This window comes from Arachis stenosperma, chromosome 10 (genome assembly GCF_014773155.1).
Source record: "Arachis stenosperma cultivar V10309 chromosome 10, arast.V10309.gnm1.PFL2, whole genome shotgun sequence".
Taxonomy (NCBI): domain Eukaryota; kingdom Viridiplantae; phylum Streptophyta; class Magnoliopsida; order Fabales; family Fabaceae; genus Arachis; species Arachis stenosperma.
Genome location: NC_080386.1, coordinates 97,604,599 through 97,627,549, shown reverse-complemented (window position 1 = coordinate 97,627,549; position 22,951 = coordinate 97,604,599). Strand labels below are relative to the sequence as shown.

Sequence of the window (22,951 nt, the reverse complement as noted above, 5' to 3'; positions counted from 1 at the left end):
ATTAAAATTAAAAACAATAAAATTTTAAAAATTCCAACGTAAAATTACAAATAATATGACCATCAACTAATTTAGTGATTATTTTAAATTTTTATAAGAAGAAAATTGTGAATACAAAACTCACTTTCTTCATTACATACATAACTTTTACATATATATTATATAATATATTAAGAGTGCGAATAAGATAGGATAAGATATACCCTAAAGCCGTATTCTACCCTACCCGCATGCAAATTTGCACTCTACCTTATCCTACCCTATCCACAACGGGTAGAGTAGACAATCCTACCCGAATAAATTTATCCAAATTAAGTACTCGCAGATAGAGTATATATTACTAGCCCTATATATATATATATATATATATATATATATATATTAATTTTGGTTCAATTAAGAATTTATTTAACTCAAATAAATAAGATACATGATTATGTATTATCTTAAGCATCATCCTCACAAAAAGACGTTTTTACCGTCTGTATGTGAGTCGTCCCCTAATTTATTAACAGATTCAAAGGCTGTTTAAAGATTAAGTCGCATTTCTTTTTCTCCTCCATTTTTCTTCTCAGTAATCGATTCATTAATTTGCAGGCAATTAAAACATAACACGAGAAAGCATAATTCTGCAAAAGTACTTGGCCAAAAACCACAGGAGACGTTACATGTTGCAATTCGATCATTCTATAGTTATAAGCTATAACTCCACAATTTTGACTACCCTAATTATGAATAATCAAAATCAATTCCAACAAGGAACCAAAAAAGTGAATAAATCTCATATAAAAGCGTTGTCGTCAACCTTAATTAGAAGAGCCAGTGCAGGTTATTATAATTCTACATGGTTGATTTGATTCCTTAATCAGAAGGTTAGATCCTGACAAAAAATATAGTTAGCTCAGGCCCACAGTTATTCACACCATCAGGGCTCAGCATATACAAAGTCTCAGAATCTTTGGAGCCCACAACGTGTTCGAAATGTGCACGCATGTAAGAGAACTCTCCATCTCCACCGTCCACGTCAGATCTCCCTAACAAAACACCAGCACCCATGGATACAGCCTTGAGAAGCTCCATCACGTGAAGATCCTCCTCTGTGGCTTCCCTCTTCACCGCATAACCAACTTTCTTGCCGTTACAAAACATGGTCCACAACGGTTCCTCCATTATCGTTATCTTGTCCTTCTCCGGCCGCCTCTCGCATTCGAGGGCGATCCTAACCATCCCAGCCGCCATCTTCCTCTGAAGAACACCGGTCTGCATAGATAACTCAACTACGAACGAAGGGAGGCACCTCGGATTCTCTTGAATGGAAAGGCTCACGCGTCCTTTGCGGTAACCGAACAAGGTGCCGCAAACTTTGGTGCCGCTTAGGTTGACGGCCCTGTGAGGACCGTCTCCGCCGGGGGTTGGGAACTTGCATGAAGGGGCAATAATGGGAAAAGAGCGGAAGACAGAGCGGACGGCGCGGATGAATTTTGTTTTGTGTTTCTTCTTCTGGGAGGGTTGGACGAGGGAGATTTTGGAAGGGGTTGGAAGAGGTGGTGGTGTGGGAGGTGTGGCTACCGTTCTTGTTGATGCAGTTGAAGAGCGTGGAGAATAATATACGGATTGCGGTGTGTTTGATGCGGATCTTGACTCCTCCATTGGTCGATGACGACGATGTTCATGAACCATGAGGAGGAGGAGATCAAGAACAGCAGTGCCATGGAGGGAAGGGGGAGGGAGATAGATTGAGATGTGTGTGTTTGGGTGTTACGGGTTAGGGCGTCAACGTTTCGTTAAGACTTTTGCGGGCATAAGATGGATCTTTTGTCCTTTAATTCTCCATCTTCCTATTATTTCTCTGCCTTCGTTTCCCTCCTACTCTTGTAAATGCTTTAAATAGCATGCCCGTAATTCATTATATTCCTTTAGAATGGCAATTACTTTTCATTTTGGGGAAAAAATCAATTACTTTTATAAAATATACGTTAACATAATAACATATAAAAAAAATATAAATAATACATCATAAATATACATATAAATAATTTAAACGTATAAACCTAATTACAGAAAATCAAAATTAAAAAAGTATATCTTCTTTTTTGGAGATGTTACTTTTTTAAAAAGTTGTTGAAATATAGCTATGAAACAGTTACATATAAGTTATAAAAAAAATTAGGATCGAATTATATATACTTAATATTTCAATTGTAGTGTCAACATAAATTAAGAAATTAAATTAGAAGATAACAAATATAAGGCGAAAACACAACTAAATTGCAGAAATTTAAAAAACAAAAAATTAAAGAAAAAATAAAAAGAAAACATATATAAAAACAAAGAAATTTTATTAAAAATTTTAAAAAATAAATTACAAGTATTTGAGAAAGAATTGAATTCTTTACACATGTTTAATGCTAAAGAGGTTCAAAGTGTTTTGAATTTTTAAGTGTTTTTTAAAAGAGTTGAATTCCTTATAATATTTGCTTAAGACCTTATTTTTAAAGTGAATTACTAATCCAGTTCCTATCTATTTGACAATGCGATTTTTCACAATAAAAACAATCGATTTTAGTCTCTATCTTCTATTTCCGTGACACAATGCGATTTTTGTAGGTATTTTTTCGTCAACTTTAAACGAAAAACGCTGATGTGTCAGGTTTAGAAATGGACAGTGGTCTAATTGTCTCTAAATTCAAATTGATTAGAAATTTATTTGTCCTTATTTTTTAATCAATATCTTTTTTAAATTATTTTTTATTATTATATTAATATATTTTTTTAATATTTTATTGAATATATAGTATAATAAGTACAAATTAATTAATAAATTATTCAAATTTAAAAATATCATTTATTATGAATCTAAATAAATAATTTTTAAATATATAAATAATAAGCATTAAAATACAGTTAATACATTAATAATAACAACCTTTTGATATAATATTACTATCATGATCTAAATAATTTTAACAATAAAATAAAAATTAATAAATATATTATTTGATATATAATAAAAAAAATTTGAGTAATAACAAATTTAATTTTTTTTTAAATTTAAACCAAATTAATAAATAGGCAAAGTCTCAATTCCCTCGTGTGACAATGGAATCTTAAACTTACCTCGAAGAGTGCTATCTGAAAAGTTTGCAAAAAAAAGTTTATGCAAACAATACGATCCCAATTGAAACTCATTACATGCCTTATAAAATAATGTTATGGTTTAAATAGTATTTGTGTTTTAATAACTAACCATAGAGACACTTACAAATATTTTAATATGTTATACACTGTAAAGTTAAAGATGACTAAATGAAAGAATACAGTTGGACCAAAGATTGATAAAATATTGACATGTAGTTGGAGGTGAGTTTCTTAAAGCATTGTAATCTGGAGATCATAATGTTATGGACTTATGGTTAGAAAAGTCAACGGTTGATGTGTGTGTGAATTTATTATGCAAAGAATTTTCATCTTGAATGGCAAATGACCGAAATTTTATGTTCACATGTTTGTGCCGTAATCAAATTATTACATAATAATATCTATACTTATGTGGAAGAGTATTATCTGAAAAACTTACAAAAAAGATTTATATAAACTGTATGATTTCAGTGTAAGCTCATGATATGTCTGATGTCAACAATTTAATTTTAACAGATTAAGAAAATAATATTTTTCTTATACTGCCTACAACAATTTGTCCTTCAGAAGATTATGCAAAAAATGTTAAGAGTCACGATTTCAAAATGTTTGTGTTTACAAATATAGCCAATGTGATCAGAATGATCGTACTAAATATAGAAATCCTAATTTAAAAAGAATACGAGTTTCTTTAGATAATTTAGATTTTATGAAGTAATTCTATTTTAATTTTAGTTATATTTATGAAATCATGCACTTAAATTTTACAGTCTTACTTTAATTTTAATTATATTTGTATAATCTTGCACTTAAATTTTGCAGTTTTATTTTTATTTTAATAGTTTATGCAAAGATGCACCTTATGCACTTTCATTATGTTACATGTTTGGTTTTAATTTTACTGTGGAATTCTATAATTAAACTATAAAATTCTGCATTTATATTCTGCAATTCTATATAAAATTTGTAATTTTGGATTAAAGTTGTGTAATTCTGTCTTAGTTAATAAAATTCACACACATTTTATAATTCTACACTTAGTAAATTAAATTCTGTATTTTTGCATTAATTCTGTGATTCTACATTAATATTCTGTAATTCTGCACATAGTTAATTGTGTATTTTTTGCACAAATTTTGTAATTTTACAATAAAATTGTATAATTTTACTCTTAGTTAATTAAATTCTACAATTCTGCATAAATTCTGTAATTTTGAACTAAAATTGTGTAATTCAAAACTAAAACTAATAAAACAAAATATCTCAGAAAAAGAAACACTTTCTATAAAATTTTCAATTGATATAATTTCATTACAACTCAAAGATTTAATGAATAATTGTACATTAGGTAAAGTTAAACACCTCTAATACTTCTATATCACTGTTTCTTATGCTTCTATACAAGTAGATAATATTAGTGCATTAAGTTCATTCGAATGAAGTTGATGTTGAAGTTGAGCTGGCCTTAGTTCAGATTTTTCATATTCAATATCATTTTTTTTTTGCCTTGACATCACCTTGCTTCAGAGTTTATTACAGAGTATATGACATTGATGTTGGTATTAGCATACCTTGGCAATGCATACATATATGCATAATTTAAAAAGAAAAATAAACATAATATTATTAATAAAATATCTGCAACAACTAAAATTTAGAATTTCACTAAAATTAAAGAAAACACAACCTACCGCCAAAATTTACTAACATTTCTCATTAAATAGTTAACTTCAAATTATAGCCACCAACTCATTCACATTTAAGATAAAAAATTTTGTTTTAAATCTTTGAGCTAGCTAATTGTGTAGTTAGTATGTTTTGCTCATAGTGAGACTATATCTGAAAATATCAGAGAGAATGTTATTGCTAATAATACAACTTTTCTATAACCAAAATATAGTCTATTACCAAGTTTTATAAATTTCAGAGCTTAAATTTTGGTTTGAATATTTATTATTCCTATTTTTATTGAGAAATTTTTTAATTTATTAGTATAATAAACTAAGTTTCAAAGACAAAGATAAAAAAAATAAAATAATCAATAGATAAGAGTAAAGAGCCATTTAATAATGAGCAAAATAGAATTTTATTAAACTCAAAATAAAATAATTAGGCTAACAATAGAAGCATATATTATAATTGATCATCCGATAGTAATCAAATAAAAACGATCTTTCAAGTATAAATTAAATTTGAATTGCAGTTGTAGCAGTCATGATTATCTAGTGCATAGTAATATCTATTAGACTGCATAAAGCAATATAAGAATTTTCTTATGTTTAAAAGTTTTTCATTTTCTGAATTTTGAAAACAAAACTATGAAGTTACAATCCACTATACATATCAAATAAAGTACAAAATTATGCAAACTTCGTGAGTAAGACAATATTTTTCAATTTAAGTAAGAGATTATCAATACAAAAAAAAATATAAAATATGAGATTGAAAAAATTTTAAATTTTCCTAACATAACATAGGATATAAAGACTTTTCGGAATACTAGCTGAATTATGTTTTAGCTTCTAGTCAAGTGCATTTTCCAATTCATAACCAAAGTGAATGGACAGAGTACTCAACAAAGCAAACTGCTTATTTTTCACAACAGCAGAATGAAATTAAAATGGAACATATATGGATCTCTAGTGATACTTATTTTTGTTCATCATAGATAAATAAGTAAACATATGAATCTCCATTAAATTCAAATAAGTGATAAAGTCTGAATCCATCAAACCTCATAAAATAAAAATGAAATTAGTAATTTTAACAAAAGTTACATGGTACATCTGAGAAAATAGATTTATGAAGAGTTTAAGGACAGAGAGAAACTCATCGAAAGAGACCAGCATTGGCAAAGACAGAACATAATCATCTAAGCATGACAAAAGTGTCTATGTACAAGAAGATGAAGCCAAAAGAAACGAAGAAGAAGATATGTCCAAAAAGAGGAAGAGAAAACCCAACAACAATAAAAACGATGAAAAAAGAAAAAACACGATACAAGAAACAAGAAGAGAAAAAAAAGAATAATAAGATAATTTTATCATTTCAAATTTTATTTGTTGGTGTTTCTTTAATGTAATTTCTATTTGGTCTTTTTTAGTAATTTTAATATAATTAATCCTTTTCATTAATTAAAATCTCTTAGTGGTTCTTGGCACTAATTTTCACTATTATTTAAGATATAAATTGTAATATTTACTAATCTTAGCAAAACATTCTATAAAAAAATATTGATCGTTTAAATAATTAACAAGTTATGAAGTATAGATATTTTATTAAGTTTTTGTATTTGTGTGTCAGATGCATTTTAAATACAAAATTAATATTCGTTCGATATGTGTGTCTGCAGTATCTAATTGTGTCTTAATAAAATAAAAAAAAATTTTTCGAACACAATTAAACACACCTAAATATTATCACATGTGAGCGCTTCTTTAACAAGTAATGCTGGCTGCTTGACATTGGAGTAACGAACAAATTTCACTCAGGTGGGTTAGTAAAGACGTTTAATGGTATTTGGATTTGTATGTTAGTATTTGACTTAATTAACCTGATCCAACTGATTAACTCGATCCGCGTGCACAATAATATGGGGAGTTAGAAGTTAGAACAAGTTAACGTTGTATTTTGATTTAAATATTTTAAATCAATGTAACTAGCTACTATCAACTCTACAATTGGATCCCATTTTTCGATATCGATCTCAAACGACGTTGTTTTCAGGCCAGCATGTAGCTTAAAGCTTTTGGTCCTGTATTATTAATTAAATTAAAAATTAATTATTCAAATCAAATTATGTGATTTTTAAAATCAGACACTTTATTTTTTAAATTTTTAAAATATATAAAAAAATTTAGTGTTTATTTTCATAAAATAATATGATCTCTTTTTATTAGTTATTATCAGTGATAGCTGATGTAACACTTTGATTCTTTATAGAATTATTCTTAAAATTTATGTGATAAAAAATTTGATAAATATCTAAGAATTACTTCATTATAAAATAATAAGATGAATTTAGACTAGATAAGTGAAAATAATAGATATACCATGAGAGATAAAAGCGTGTTTTGAATTAAAAATTTTATCGATAACGACGAATTTGACTGTCAAGTTAAATTCATCTATGAAACCTTTATTACTAGTTTTTCTTGATTGAATTAGCTTAGTAGAACATTCTAAGCTTGATCTAAAGTTGAGACACTCTCTGCGACTAATATCTCAATTGCCAGTTGTTCAAACCGATAGAATTTGAAACAGTAATCTTATAGTTTAATTATTAAACCGTATCCTTCTTTTTTTTCTTTAGTAATCCGGCTGAACCAGCGAAAAATTATCTTCACCCAAGACTCATAAAACTATATAATAAACCAACCCGCCAAACTTAATTAAACCGAGCTTGAATCGTACCAAACCAACCGAATTACTAATCCACTATGAACCATGATTAACCAAACTAAGGGAGCTAATCAAGGTTAGCACCATCTCATTATTTTCTCCCATGTGCTGTCCAAACCTCCTCATACATGCAAGCCAAATTTGATGATTCATGAGAATGTAATTAATTCAAGTTTACATGCAAGTTAACAAATGCCACCAAACTAGCTCTTTAATCTACTATCTATTGCACTTAAATAGCCTCATATGCTAACAAAAGAAAAAAGAAAGCTGGAGAGAGCGGCTGAAGAGAGTGAGTGAGGGAGAACTCATCAAAACACTTGAATTCTCATCACGTTTCTCTTCCAAATTCAAGAATACCAGATCACTTCCATTCATTCTTCTCACATTCATATTAACTCTCTTCAAATTCCAGCTACAAGCATCCCAAAATATGACCAAGTTGAGCAAGAAAAATACAAGGGGTGGAATAGATGAGCTGGCCAAAGCATTGGAGGAAGGAAAATCAGCAAGTACTAGCCTCAGTCAAGTCCTTTCGTTCAAGAAAAACTATCAGCTGCCTCATCATCTTCACCAACATTTTCTTCTTTAAAATTTAGCAATGAAATTCACACCAACCATCCTCCAAGAACTCCTTTCAAGCTGGCCGAATTTGGGTCAAAGAGGGAGACCATAACCGAAAAGACACTTCAAGAAAGTTAAAGAGGGGGTTAGGAACAAATTCAATGGCTTAAGCAATACAAGAGGTAAGGGTTAAGTAGCTATATGTGTTGGTATATGTGGCTATGATGATTGTTGATGATAGTTGTTATTAATGATGGTTGATTGTGATGACTGATGATGAATTAAATGATGAATATTGATGATTATCGATAATATATAAATAAGGCGTGATCAGAAAGTGAAGGTAAGGATAAAACAGTAAAGCAGAATGAGATGAAGACATAATATAATTGTATAATATATGCAAATAGCCGATAGTCGCGACCTGCGAAGTTTAGGCCGGTTAAAGTTACAGAATAAAAACCAGTTTGACAACAGAAATTTCTATCTCTCCCAAAATACAACACAGTCTCTATAGGCAAGTTTCAAAAGATTAAATACATAGCATAAGTTTTCAAAATAAAAGCGGAGAGAATCTAAGAAAATGTAAATCAGAGAATTTCAAAGGTCTTTGCCATTTTTCAGATAAACCACAGCTCACTACTGTGCACCTGGACCTGCATATGAAAAACAAGAAATATATACGGAATGAGAACCCCCGACCCATGGGTTCTCAGTACGGTAAAAGTACCAAATAAATACAATGCACAATAATATAAATTCACTAAGCATCTTAAACTTCTTATCTCCTCATATCCATCCTAAGTTCTCACTAATCTATAACGTGGCAACTATCATAGGGGATTATAATTCTAACCCAATATCCTTTATACTTTCACTACCTTCCCAACCGAATAATCCAAGAACCAAACTTTATACAAACACACACAAACACAAACAATACATACAAATAATGCACAAGTAAGACAATTAGCAAATAATCATGAAACATATACAATTAGGCAAACCAAAGTAATTAAGCAAACCGAAACAATTGAAACATATGCAGATGATGTATGCCTGTCCTACTGGCCGTGAGCTCACGCGTCGGTTAAATCGCCAGAACCCGACACACCCGGTAGCTAACCCAGATATTGTCTTTCTGACATGCCTCCACACTCTTGTGATAGACTGCCCATCACACTCTCGAGATATAGTACCCGTCATACTCATGGGATATAGTGTCCGTCGTATTTCCTGGTACAAAGTATTTCTACACTCTCGGGATATAGCGCCCGCCATGCGACACTTTCGGGATATAGTGCCTGTCACACTCATGGGATATAATGTCTGACACACATCCCAGGGTATGTAATGGACGAAATTGTGATCACATCAATGTAGTATTCTTTGTTGTTGTATGGAATCATTATTATGGCACTTATGTGTGGACACAACTCCGTTCAACTAACCAGCAAGTGTACTGGGTCGTCCAAGTAATACCTTACGTGAGTAAGGGTCGATCCCACAGAGATTGTTGGTATGAAGCAAGCTATGATCATCTTGTAAATCCCAGTCAGGAGGATAAAATTATGGAATTTAGAAAATCAAATATGATTAATAAAAATAAACAGAAAATAAAATGGATAGAGATACTTATGTAAATCAATAGTGGAAATTTCAGATAGGCGTATGGAGATGTTGTGCTCCTCTTGAATCTCTACTTTCTTATTACATTCATCCTATCCTTCTTACTCCTTTCCATGGCAAGCTGTATGTAGGGCATCACCGTTGTCAATGGCTACATCCCATCCTCTCAGTGAAAACGTTCCTATGCTCTGTCACAGCACGGCTAATCATCTGTCGGTTCTCAATCAGGTTGGAATAGAATCCCTTGATTCTTTTGCGCTTGTCATCACGCCCAGCCTTCAGGAGTTTGAAGCTCGTCACAGTCATTCAATCCCAGAATCCTACTCGGAATACCACAGACAAGGTTTAGACTTTCCGGATCCTCATGAATGCCGCCATCTATCTAGCTTATACCACGAAGATTCTGTTGGGGAATCTAAGAGATATGCGCCCGGCCTAAGGTAGAACGGAAGTGGTTGTCAATCACGCGCGTTCATAGGTGAGAATGATGATGAGTGTCACGGATCATCACATTCATCAAGTTGAAGTGCAACGTATATCTTGGAATAAGAATAAAAGAGAATTGAATAGAAAGTAATAGTAATTGTATTGAAACTTGAGGTACAGCAGAGCTCCACACCCTTAATCTATGGTGTGCAGAAACTCCACCGTTGAAAATACATAAGTGAAAGGTTCAGGCATGGCCGAATGGCCAGCCCCCAAAACGTGATCACAGGATTCAAAATACAATCCAGGATCAAAACCAAGATGATAATATGATAGTAAAGAGTTCTATTTATAATAAACTAGCTACTAGGGTTTACAGAAGTAAGTAATTGATGCATAAATCCACTTCCGGGGCCCACTTGGTGTATGTTTGGGCTGAGCTTGGTCTATCCACGAGCTGAGACTTTTCTTGGAGTTAAACTCTGGTGGACGAAATTGTGATCCATGTTCTAATTATTTTGAGATGAAGGCTTCTAAGGGGCAGCACCTGAATTCACAACTCCGTTCAACTAACCAGCAAGTGTACTGGGTCGTCCAAGTAATAAACCTTACGTGAGTAAGGGTCGAATCCACAGAGATTGTTGGTATGAAGCAAGCTATGGTCACCTTGTAAATCTCATTTAGGCAGATTAAAGGGTAATTGTGATTATTGGAATAAAATAGGAAATAAATAATAAAAAGGATAGAAATACTGATGTAGATTCATTGGTGAGAATTTCAGATAAGTGTATGGAGGTGCTGTATGACTCACGGACGTCTGCCTTCCCACTGCTTCTACTCAATCCTTCTTACTCCTTTCCATGGCAAGCTGTGTATAGGGGTTCACCAGCAACGGTGGCTACTTTCAATCCTCTCGGGAAAATGGTCCTCTGCGGCTGTCACTCGCATGGCTAATCGTCTGGAGGCATCACCCATGGTTGATGGCTACATCCCATCCTCGCAGTGAAAACTACGCTCACGCACTCTGTCACAGCACGGCTAATCACTGGTTGGTTCTTACTCATACTGGAATAGAATCCCTTGATTCTTTTGCGTTTGTCACTAACGCCCAGCACTTGCAAGTCTGAAGCACGTCACAGTCATTCATTACCGGAATCCTACTCGGAATACCACAGACAAGGTGAGACTTTCCGGATTCCCAGGATCCTACTCGGAATACCACAGACAAGGTGAGACTTTCCGGATCCTCATAAATGCCGCCATCTATCTAGCTTATACCACGAAGATTCTGTTGGGGAATCTAAGAGATACACATTCAAGCTCTGTTGCATGTAGAACGGAAGTGGTTGTCAATCACGCGCGTTCATAAGTGAGAATGACAATGAGGGTTATCTAATCATCACATTCATCATGTTCTTGGGTGCGAATGAATATCTTGGAATAAGAATAAGAGAGATTTGAATAAAAGAAAATAGAACTTCATTAATACTTGAGATACAGCAGAGCTCCACACCCTTAATCTATGGTGTGCAGAAACTCCACCGTTGAAAAATACATAAGCAAAAGAGGTTCAGGCATGGCCGAATGGCCAGCCCTCTCCATGATCAAGTGACCGAATGATTAAAAGACTTAAAGTGGTCAAAAGATGTCTAATACAATAGATAAATGTCCTATATATACTAGACTAGCTACTAGGGTTTACATGAGTAAGTAATTGATGCATAAATCCACTTCCGGGGCCCACTTGGTGTATGCTTGGGTTGAGCTTGATCAATCCACGAGCTGAGGCTTCTCTTGGAGTTGAACTCCGAGTTATGACGTGTTTTGGGCGTTCAACTCCGGATCATGACGTTTTTCTGGCGTTTAACTCCAGAAAGGAGCATGTACTTGGCGTTCAACGCCAAGTTACGTCGTCATTCTTCGAATAAAGTATGGACTATTATATATTGCTGGAAAGCCCTGGATGTCTACTTTCCAACGCCATTGAGAGCGCGCCAATTAGAGTTCTGTAGCTCCAGAAAATCTATTTCGAGTGCAGGGAGGTCAGATTCCAACAGCATCAGCAGTCCTTTTGTCAGCCTTTTTCAGAGTTTTGCTCAAGTCCCTCAATTTCAGCCAGATTTTACCTGAAATCACAGAAAAACACACAAACTCATAGTAAAGTCCAGAAATGTGAATTTAACATAAAAACTAATGAAAACATCCCTAAAAATAGCTCAAACTTACTAAAAACTATATAAAAACAATGCCAAAAAGCGTATAAGTTATCCGCTCATCACAACACCAAACTTAAATTGTTGCTTGTCCCCAAGCAACTGAAAATCAAATAGGATAAAAAGAAGAGAATATACTATAAATTCAGAAATATCAATGAATATTAATTATAATTAGATGAGCGGGACTTGTAGCTTTTTGCTTCTGAACAGTTTTGGCATCTCACTTTTTCCTTTGAGGTTTAGAATGATTGGCTTCTCTAGGAACTTAGAATTTCAGATAATGTTATTGACTTTCCTAGTTAAGCATGTTGATTCTTGAACACAGCTACTTATGAGTCTTGGCCGTGGCCCTAAGCACTTTGTTTTCCAGTATTACCACCGGATACACAAATGCCACAGACACATAACTGGGTGAACCTTTTCAGATTGTGACTTAGCTTTGCTAGAGTCCCCAGTTAGTGGTGTCCAGAGCTCTTAAACACACTCTTTTGCCTTGGATCACGACTTTAACCACTTAGTCTCAAGCTTTTCACTTGGACCTTCATGACACAAGCACATGGTTAGGGACAGCTTGATTTAGCCGCTTAGGCCTGGATTTTATTTCCTTGGGCCCTCCTATCCATTGATGCTCAAAGCCTTGGATCCTTTTTACCCTTGCCTTTTGGTTTTAAGGGCTATTGGCTTTTTCTATTGCTCCTTCTTTTTCTATATACTCTTTTTAGCCATTTTTTTTTTCGAATGCTTCACTGCTTTTTCTTGCTTCAAGAATCAATTTCATGATTTTTCAGATCACCAATAACATTTCTCTTTGTTCATCATTCTTTCAAGAGCCAACAATTTTAACATTCATAAACAACAAGATCCAAAGACATATGCACTGTTCAATCATTCATTCAGAAAGCAAAAATATTATCACCACATCAATATAATTAAACTAAATTCAAGAGCTATTGTCGAAATTTATGTACTTCTTGTTCTTTTGAATTAAAACATTTTTCTTTTAAGAAAGGTGAAGGATTAATGGATTTACTCATAATCTTTAAGGCATGGTTACATACTAATGATCATGAAATAAAGACACAAAACATAGATAAACACAATATTAAAAACCGAAAACAGAAAGAAATAAAGAACAAGGAATGAATCCACCTTTAGTGGCGTCTTCTTCTTGAAGGACCAATGGTGTTCTTCAGCTCTTCTATGTCCCTTCCTTGCCTTTGTTGCTCCTCCCTCATTGCTCTTTGATCTTCTCTTATTTCTTGGAGAATGATGGAGTGCTCATGATGTTCCACCCTTAATTGTTCGATATTATGGCTCAAATCTTCTAAAGAGGTACTGAGTTGCTCCCAATAGTTGGTGGGAGGGAAGTGCATTCCTTGAGGCATTTGTTGATGATGAACTTCCTCATGTTCTTCTTGAGGGCCGTGAGGAACTTCTCTTGTTTGCTCCATCCTTTTCTTGGTGATGGGCTTGTCTTCTTCAATGGAGACATCTCCATCTATGATAACTCCGGCTGAGTAACATAGATGACATATAAGGTGGGGGAAGGCTAGCCGTGCCATGTGTGAAGGCTTGTCAGCTATTTTGTAGAGTTCATTGGAGATGACTTCATGAACTTCTACTTCCTCTCCAATCATGATGCTATGAATCATGATGGCCCGATCCACAGTAACTTCAGATCGGTTGCTTGTAGGGATGATGGATCTTTGGATGAACTCCAACCATCCTCTAGCCACAGGCTTGAGGTCCAGTCTTCTTAGTTGGATTGGCTTGCCTTTGGAGTCTATTCTCCATTGGGCGCCTTCTACACATATGTCCATTAGGACTTGGTCCAACCTTTGATTAAAGTTGACCCTTCTTGTGTAGGGGCGTTCATCACCTTGCATCATGGGCAAGTGAAATGCCAACCTCACATTTTCCGGACTGAAATCCAAGTATTTCCCCCTAACCATTGTGAGATAATTCTTTGGACTTGGGTTCATACCTTGGTCATGGTTCCTAGTGATCCATGCATTGGCATAGAACTCTTGAACCATTAATATTCCGACTTGTTGCATGGGGTTGGTTATGACTTCCCAACCTCTTCTTTGAACTTCCTGTCGGATCTCCGGATACTCATTCTTTTTGAGCTTGAAAGGGACCTCAGGGATCACCTTCTTCTTTGCCACAACATCATAGAAGTGGTCTTGATGGCTCTTGGAGATGAATCTTTCCATCTCCCATGACTCGGAGGTGGAAGCTTTTGCTTTTCCTTTCCCTTTTCTTGAGGAAACTCCGGCCTTAGGTGCCATTGGTAATGGAAAAACAAAAAAAGCTTATGCTTTTACCACACCAAACTTAAAATTTGCTCGTCCTCGAGCAAGAAAGAAAAGAATAGTAGAAGAAGAAGAAAAGAATATGGTAGAGAGGGAGAGAGTAGGTTCGGCTATATGGGAGAAGAAGGGGTTTGTGTTGTGTGAAAATGAAGAAGAATGGAAGGTTATTTATAGGGAGAGGGAGGGTGGGAGTTCGGCCATTTTGGGTGGGAATGGGTGGGAAATTGGATTTGAATTTTATGAGGGTAGGTGGGGTTTATGGGGAAGAGGAGGTTGATGTGAATGGTGAATGGGGTAATTGGGAAGAGGACTTGAGGTGATTGGTGAAGGTTTTTGGGAAGTGTGATATGGGGAAGAGTGAAATGAGATTTGGGTTAGGAGAGTGTGATTAGGATTAAAAGGTAAGGTGGGAATATGGTAGGTGGGGATCCTGTGGGGTCCACAGATCCTAAGGTGAGGATCCTGTGGGGTCCACAGATCCTGAGGTGAAAACAAATACCATTCCTTCACCATATAGGCATGTAACATGCCTTTATGCATCATTCTGGCGTTCAGACGCCCATTGGTGCATGTTCTGGGCGTTCAACGCCCATGTAATGCATGTTTCTGGCGTTGAACGCCAGTTTCATGCTTGTTTCTGGCGTTCAGCGCCAGTTTGTCCTCCCTGTGCATCATGTTGGCGTTTAACGCCAGGTTGTTGCTTGTTTTGGGCGTTCAGCGCCAGAATGGTGCTCTGTTCTGGCGTTGAACGCCGGCCAGATGCACCTTACTGGCGTTGAACGCCAGTCTGCGCTACCTCCAGGGTGAAAATTTTTTTCTTCTGTTTTTGACTCTGTTTTTAATTTTTTTGATTTTTTTCGTGACTCCTCATGGTCATGTACCTAATTAAACACAAAAATAGCAAAGAAACAAAATAAAATAAAATTAGATAAATAAAATTGGGTTGCCTCCCAACAAGCGCTTCTTTAATGTCAATAGCTTGACAGTGGCTCTCATGGAGCCGCAAGGTGATCAGGTCAATGTTAGTGTAGTCCCAACACCAAACTTAGAGTTTGGATATGGGGTATGAACACCAAACTTAGAGTTTGGTTGTGGTCTCACAACACCAAACTTAGAGTTTGACTGTGGAGGCTCTTCTTGACTCTGAACTGAGAGAAGCTCTTCATGCTTACTCTCTTTTGTCACAGAGGGATGGCCATGTGCCTTAAACACAAGGTAGTCCCCATTCAATTGAAGGACTAACTCACCTCTGTTGACATCTATCACAGCTCCTGCTGTGGCTAGGAAAGGTCTTCCTAGGATGATGCATTCATCATCTTCCTTCCTAGTGTCTAGGATTATGAAATCAGCAGGGATGTAAAGGCCTTCAACCTTTACTAGCACGTCCTCTACTAATCCATAAGCTTGTCTCACTGACTTGTCTGCCAATTGTAATGAGAACAAGGCAGGTTGTACCTCAATGATCCCCAGCTTCTCCATTACAAAGAGTGGCATAAGATTTATCCCTGACCCCAGGTCACACAGAGCTTTTTCAAAGCTCATGGTGCCTATGGTACAAGGTATTGAGAACTTGCCAGGATCTTGCTTCTTTTGAGGTAGAGTTCTCTGAATCCAAGTATCTAGTTCACTAATGAGCAAGGGAGGTTCACTTTCCCAAGTCTCATTACCAAACAGCTTGGCATTCAGCTTCATGATAGCTCCTAAATATTGAGCAACTTGCTCTCCAGTCACATCTTCATCCTCTTCAGAGGAAGAATAGTCTTCAGAGCTCATGAATGGCAGAAGGAGATTTAATGGAATCTCTATGGTCTCTAGATGAGCCTCAGATTCCTCAGGATCCTTAATAGGAAACTCCTTCTTGCTTGAGGGACGTCCCAGGAGGTCTTCCTCACTAGGATTTTCGTCCTCCTCCTCCCTTGTGCATTCGGCCACATTGACTATGTCAATGGCCTTGCACTCTCCTTTTGGATTCTCTTCTGTATTGCTTGGGAGAATACTGGGAGGAGATTCAATGACTTTCTTACTCAGCTGGCCCACTTGTGCTTCCAGATTTCTAATGGAGGATCTTGTTTCATTCATGAAACTAAAAGTGGCCTTTGACAGATCAGAGACTATATTGGCTAAATTAGAAGTGTTTTGTTCAGAATTCTCTGTCTGTTGCTGAGAAGATAATGGATATGGCTTACTATTATTCAGCCTGTTGCGTCCACCATTGTTAAAACCTTGTTGAGGTTTTTGTTGATCCTTCCATGAGAAGTTTGGATGATTTCTCCATGATGAGTTATAGGTGTTTCCATAAGGTTCACCCATGTAATTAACCTCTGCCATGGCAGGGTTCTCTGGATCATAAGCTTCTTCAGAAGCTGCCTCTCTAATACTGTTGGATGCATGTTGCAATCCATTTAGATTTTGAGAGATCATGTTGACCTGTTGAGTCAACACTTTGTTCTGAGCCAATATGGCATTCAGAGCATCAATTTCAAGAACTCCTTTCTTCTGAGGTACCCCATTATTCACGGAATTCCTCTCAGAGGTGTACATAAACTGGTTGTTTGCAACCATGTCAATGAGTTCTTGAGCCTTTTCAGGCATTTTCTTCAGGTGGATAGATCCACCTGCAGAATGGTCCAATGACATTTTCGAAAATTCAGAGAGACCATAATAGAATATATCTAATATGGTCCATTCTGAAAACATGTCAGATGGACATCTTTTGGTCAGCTGCTTGTATCTTTCCCAAGCTTCATAGAGGGATTCACCATCTTTTTGTTTGAAGGTTTGAACATCCACTCTCAGCTTGCTCAGCTTTTGAGGAGGAAAGAATTTATCCAAAAAGGCAGTGACTAGCTTATCCCATGAGTCCAGGCTATCCTTGGGTTGTGAATCCAACCATACTCTAGCTCTGTCTCTTACAGCAAAAGGGAAAAGCATGAGTCTGTAGACTTCAGGATCAACTCCATTCGTCTTTACAGTCTCACAGATCTGCAAGAACTCAGTTAAAAACTGATAAGGATCTTCAGATGGAAGTCCATAAAACTTGCAGTTTTGTTGCATTAAAGCAACTAGTTGAGGCTTAAGCTCAAAGTTATTGGCTCCAATGGCAGGAATGGAGATGCTTCTTCCATCAAACTTGGACGTTGGTTTTGTGAAGTCACCAAGCATTCTCCTTGCATTATTATTATTATTTTCGGCTGCCATCTCCTTCTCTTGTTCGAAAATTTCTGAAAGGTTGTTTCTGGATTGTTGTAATTTAGCTTCTCTTAATTTTCTCTTCAGAGTCCTTTCAGGTTCTGGATCAATTTCAACAAGAGTGCCTTTATCCTTGTTCCTGCTCATATGAAAGAGAAGAAAACAAGAAAAGAAGAGGAATCCTCTATGTCACAGTATAGAGATTCCTTTATGTTAGTAGAAAAAGAAGGGGTAGAAGAATGAAGAGGGAGATTCGGATTTTGGATGAAGAGAGGTGAAGAGAAGTGTTAGTAATTAAATAATTAAATAGAAGAAGAAAAGAAAAAGAGAATTTCGAAAATAATTTTAAAAAGGGGTTAGTGATTTTCGAAAATTAGAGATAAAATTGTAATTAAAATTAAAACATGAAACAATTAGTTAATTAAAAATAATTTTTGAAAAAGAAAGAGATATTTTCGAAAATAGAAGGGGGAGAAGTAGTTAGGTGGTTTTGAAAAAGATAAGAAACAAACAAAAAGTTAGTTAGTTGATTGAAAAAGATTTGAAATCAAATTTGAAAAAGATAAGAAGATAGTAAGTTAGATAAGATATTTTGAAATCAAATTTTTTTTTTAAAAAAAATAAATTTTTTTTTTGAAAAAGATCAAATAAAAGATAAAAAGATTTAATTTAAAAAATTTTGAAATTACTTACTTCACTAACAAGAAACTACAAGATAAGATTCTAGAACTTAAAGATTGAACCTTTCTTAACAAGAAAGTAACAAACTTCAAATTTTTGAACCAATCACATTAATTATTAGTGAATTTTCGAAAATATGATATAAAGATAAGAAAAAGATTTTTGAAAAATAATTTTTAAAAATTTTCGGAAAATAGAAGAAAAAATGAAAAAGATATGATTTTTGAAAAAGATTTTGAAAAGATAAGATTTTTAAAATTGAAATTTTGACTTGACTTGTAAGAAACAACTAATTTTGAAAATTTTTGACCAAGTCAATCCCAAAATTTCGAAAATTTGGAGAGAAATAAGGAAAAGATATTTTTTTGATTTTTTTGAATTTTTAAGGATGAGAGAGAAAAACAACAAAAATACTTAATGCATGAAATTTTTAGATCAAAACAATGAATGCATGCAAGAATGCTATGAATGTCAAGATGAACACCAAGAACACTTTGAAGATCATGATGAACATCAAGAACATAATTTTGAAAAATTTTTGATGCAAAGAAAACATGCAAGACACCAAACTTAGAAATCTTTAATGCATGAAAAATATGAATGCAAAGATGCACATGAAAAACAAGAAAAGACACAAAACAAGAAATCATCAAGATCAAACAAGAGGACTCATCAAGAACAACTTGAAGATCATGAAGAACACTATGAATGCATGGGATTTTCGAAAAATGCAAGAAAAATTTTTTAAAGCATGCAATTGACACCAAACTTAAAAATTAACACAAGATTTAAACAAGAAACACAAAATATTTTTAGTTTTTATGTTTTTATGATTTTTTTGTATTTTTATTAAATTTGTTCGAAAATAAAATTTATAAAAACGAAAAATAAAAGAAATTTTTTTTTTGAAAAAGATTTTGAAAAGAAAATTACCTAATCTGAGCAACAAGATGAACCGTCAGTTGTCCATACTCGAACAATCCCCGGCAACGGCGCCAAAAACTTGGTGGACGAAATTGTGATCCATGTTCTAATTATTTTGAGATGAAGGCTTCTAAGGGGCAGCACCTGAATTCACAACTCCGTTCAACTAACCAGCAAGTGTACTGGGTCGTCCAAGTAATAAACCTTACGTGAGTAAGGGTCGAATCCACAGAGATTGTTGGTATGAAGCAAGCTATGGTCACCTTGTAAATCTCATTTAGGCAGATTAAAGGGTAATTGTGATTATTGGAATAAAATAGGAAATAAATAATAAAAAGGATAGAAATACTGATGTAGATTCATTGGTGAGAATTTCAGATAAGTGTATGGAGGTGCTGTATGACTCACGGACGTCTGCCTTCCCACTGCTTCTACTCAATCCTTCTTACTCCTTTCCATGGCAAGCTGTGTATAGGGGTTCACCAGCAACGGTGGCTACTTTCAATCCTCTCGGGAAAATGGTCCTCTGCGGCTGTCACTCGCATGGCTAATCGTCTGGAGGCATCACCCATGGTTGATGGCTACATCCCATCCTCGCAGTGAAAACTACGCTCACGCACTCTGTCACAGCACGGCTAATCACTGGTTGGTTCTTACTCATACTGGAATAGAATCCCTTGATTCTTTTGCGTTTGTCACTAACGCCCAGCACTTGCAAGTCTGAAGCACGTCACAGTCATTCATTACCGGAATCCTACTCGGAATACCACAGACAAGGTGAGACTTTCCGGATTCCCAGGATCCTACTCGGAATACCACAGACAAGGTGAGACTTTCCGGATCCTCATAAATGCCGCCATCTATCTAGCTTATACCACGAAGATTCTGTTGGGGAATCTAAGAGATACACATTCAAGCTCTGTTGCATGTAGAACGGAAGTGGTTGTCAATCACGCGCGTTCATAAGTGAGAATGACAATGAGGGTTATCTAATCATCACATTCATCATGTTCTTGGGTGCGAATGAATATCTTGGAATAAGAATAAGAGAGATTTGAATAAAAGAAAATAGAACTTCATTAATACTTGAGATACAGCAGAGCTCCACACCCTTAATCTATGGTGTGCAGAAACTCCACCGTTGAAAAATACATAAGCAAAAGAGGTTCAGGCATGGCCGAATGGCCAGCCCTCTCCATGATCAAGTGACCGAATGATTAAAAGACTTAAAGTGGTCAAAAGATGTCTAATACAATAGATAAATGTCCTATATATACTAGACTAGCTACTAGGGTTTACATGAGTAAGTAATTGATGCATAAATCCACTTCCGGGGCCCACTTGGTGTATGCTTGGGCTGAGCTTGATCAATCCACGAGCTGAGGCTTCTCTTGGAGTTGAACTCCGAGTTATGACGTGTTTTGGGCGTTCAACTCCGGATCATGACGTTTTTCTGGCGTTTAACTCCAGAAAGGAGCATGTACTTGGTGTTCAACGCCAAGTTACGTCGTCATTCTTCGAATAAAGTATGGACTATTATATATTGCTGGAAAGCCCTGGATGTCTACTTTCCAACGCCGTTGAGAGCGCGCCAATTAGAGTTCTGTAGCTCCAGAAAATCTATTTCGAGTGCAGGGAGGTCAGATTCCAACAGCATCAGCAGTCCTTTTGTCAGCCTTTTTCAGAGTTTTGCTCAAGTCTCTCAATTTCAGCCAGATTTTACCTGAAATCACAGAAAAACACACAAACTCATAGTAAAATCCAGAAATGTGAATTTAACATAAAAACTAATGAAAACATCCCTAAAAGTAGCTCAAACTTACTAAAAACTATATAAAAACAATGCCAAAAAGCGTATAAGTTATCCGCTCATCAAACTCCAAGTTATAACGTGTTTTGGGCGTTCAACTCCGGATCATGACGTGTTTCTGGCGTTTAACTCCAGACAGCAGCATGTAGTTGGCGTTCAACGCCAAGTTACGTCGTCAATTTCTGAATAAAGTATGGATTATTATATATTGTTGGAAAGCTCTGGATGTCTACTTTCCAACGCCGTTGAGATCGCGCCATTTGGAGTTCTGTAGCTCCAAAAAATCCATTTTGAGTACAGGGAGGTCAGATTCCAACAGCATCAGTAGTCCTTTTGTCAGCCCTTTTCAGAGTTTTGCTCAAGTCCCTCAATTTCAGCCAGAAATTATCTGAAATCACAGAAAAACACACAAACTCCTAGTAAAGTCCAGAAATGTGAATTTAACATAAAAACTAATGAAAACATCCCTAAAAGTAACTAGATCATACTAAAAACTACCTAAAAACAATGCCAAAAAGCTCTTAAGCACAGACACATAAATTACCACCGGATACATAAATGCCACAGACACATAACTGGGTGAACCTTTTCAGATTGTGACTCAGCTTTGCTAGAGTCCCCAGTTAGTGGTGTCCAGAGCTCTTAAGCACACTCTTTTGCTTTGGATCCTTTTTACCCTTGCCTTTTGGTTTTAAGGGCTATTGGCTTTTTCTGCTTGCTTTTTCTTTTTTTTTTCAAAATATTTTTTTTTCGCCAATTATTTTTTTATTTATTTTTTTTTCGCCATTCACTGCTTTTTCTTGCTTCAAGAATCAAATTCATGATTTTTCAGATTGTCAATAACATTTCTCCTTGTTCATCATTCTTTTAAGAGCCAACAATTTTAACATTCATAAACAACAAGATCAAAAGACATATGCACTGTTCAAGCATTCATTCAGAAAGCAAGAAGTATTGTCACCACATCAATATAATTAAACTAAATTATAGGATAAATTCAAAATTCATGTACTTCTTGTTCTTTTGAATTAAAGCATTTTTCTTTTAAGAGAGGTGAAGGATTCATGGAATTATTCATAATCTTTAAGGCATAGTTACTACATACTAATGATCATGAAGTAGAGACACAAAATATAGATAAACATGAAGGATAAAAACCGAAAAAACAGAGAAAATAAGAACAAGGAATGAGTCCACCTGAGTGAGGGTGGCACCTTCTTGAAGATCCAATGGTGCTTTTTGAGCTCCTTTATGTCTTTTCCTTGCTTCTGTTGCATGATCCCTAGTGATTTTGGTGTTTTTATCCTTATTTGCTCCCAATAGTTGTGTGGAGGATAATTTATCCCCTGAGGTATCTCAGGGATCTCTTGATTTGCAGTCAAATATTCTACCGCTGAGCTATAAACCCTTTAGATGAGTCTTTCCATCTCCCATGACTCGGAGGTGGAAGCTTTTTGTCTTTCCTTTTTCTCTTTTTTTTTTTCTTTTTTTTTTTTGAGGTTTCTCTGAATTGTTGATTTTTAGTTTCTCTTGACTTCCTCTTCAAAGTCCTTTCAGGTTCATGATCTGCTTCAATAAGAATGTTCTTGTCCTTGCTCCTGCTCATATAGGGAAGAAGAGAACAAGAAAAGAAAGAGGAATCCTCTATGTCACAGTAA

At 35.2% G+C, this 22,951-nt stretch overlaps 1 protein-coding gene across 1 annotated transcript; it reads right to left on the bottom strand.

The window, feature by feature from the left end:
- Positions 1-701: 701 nt before the first annotated feature.
- LOC130954267 (protein MIZU-KUSSEI 1-like) lies at positions 702-1,828 on the bottom strand. The gene has a single exon (XM_057881005.1). It carries the CDS (start codon positions 1,678-1,680, stop codon positions 874-876), a length of 807 nt encoding a protein of 268 aa, XP_057736988.1. The 5' UTR covers positions 1,681-1,828; the 3' UTR covers positions 702-873.
- Positions 1,829-22,951: the final 21,123 nt, after the last annotated feature.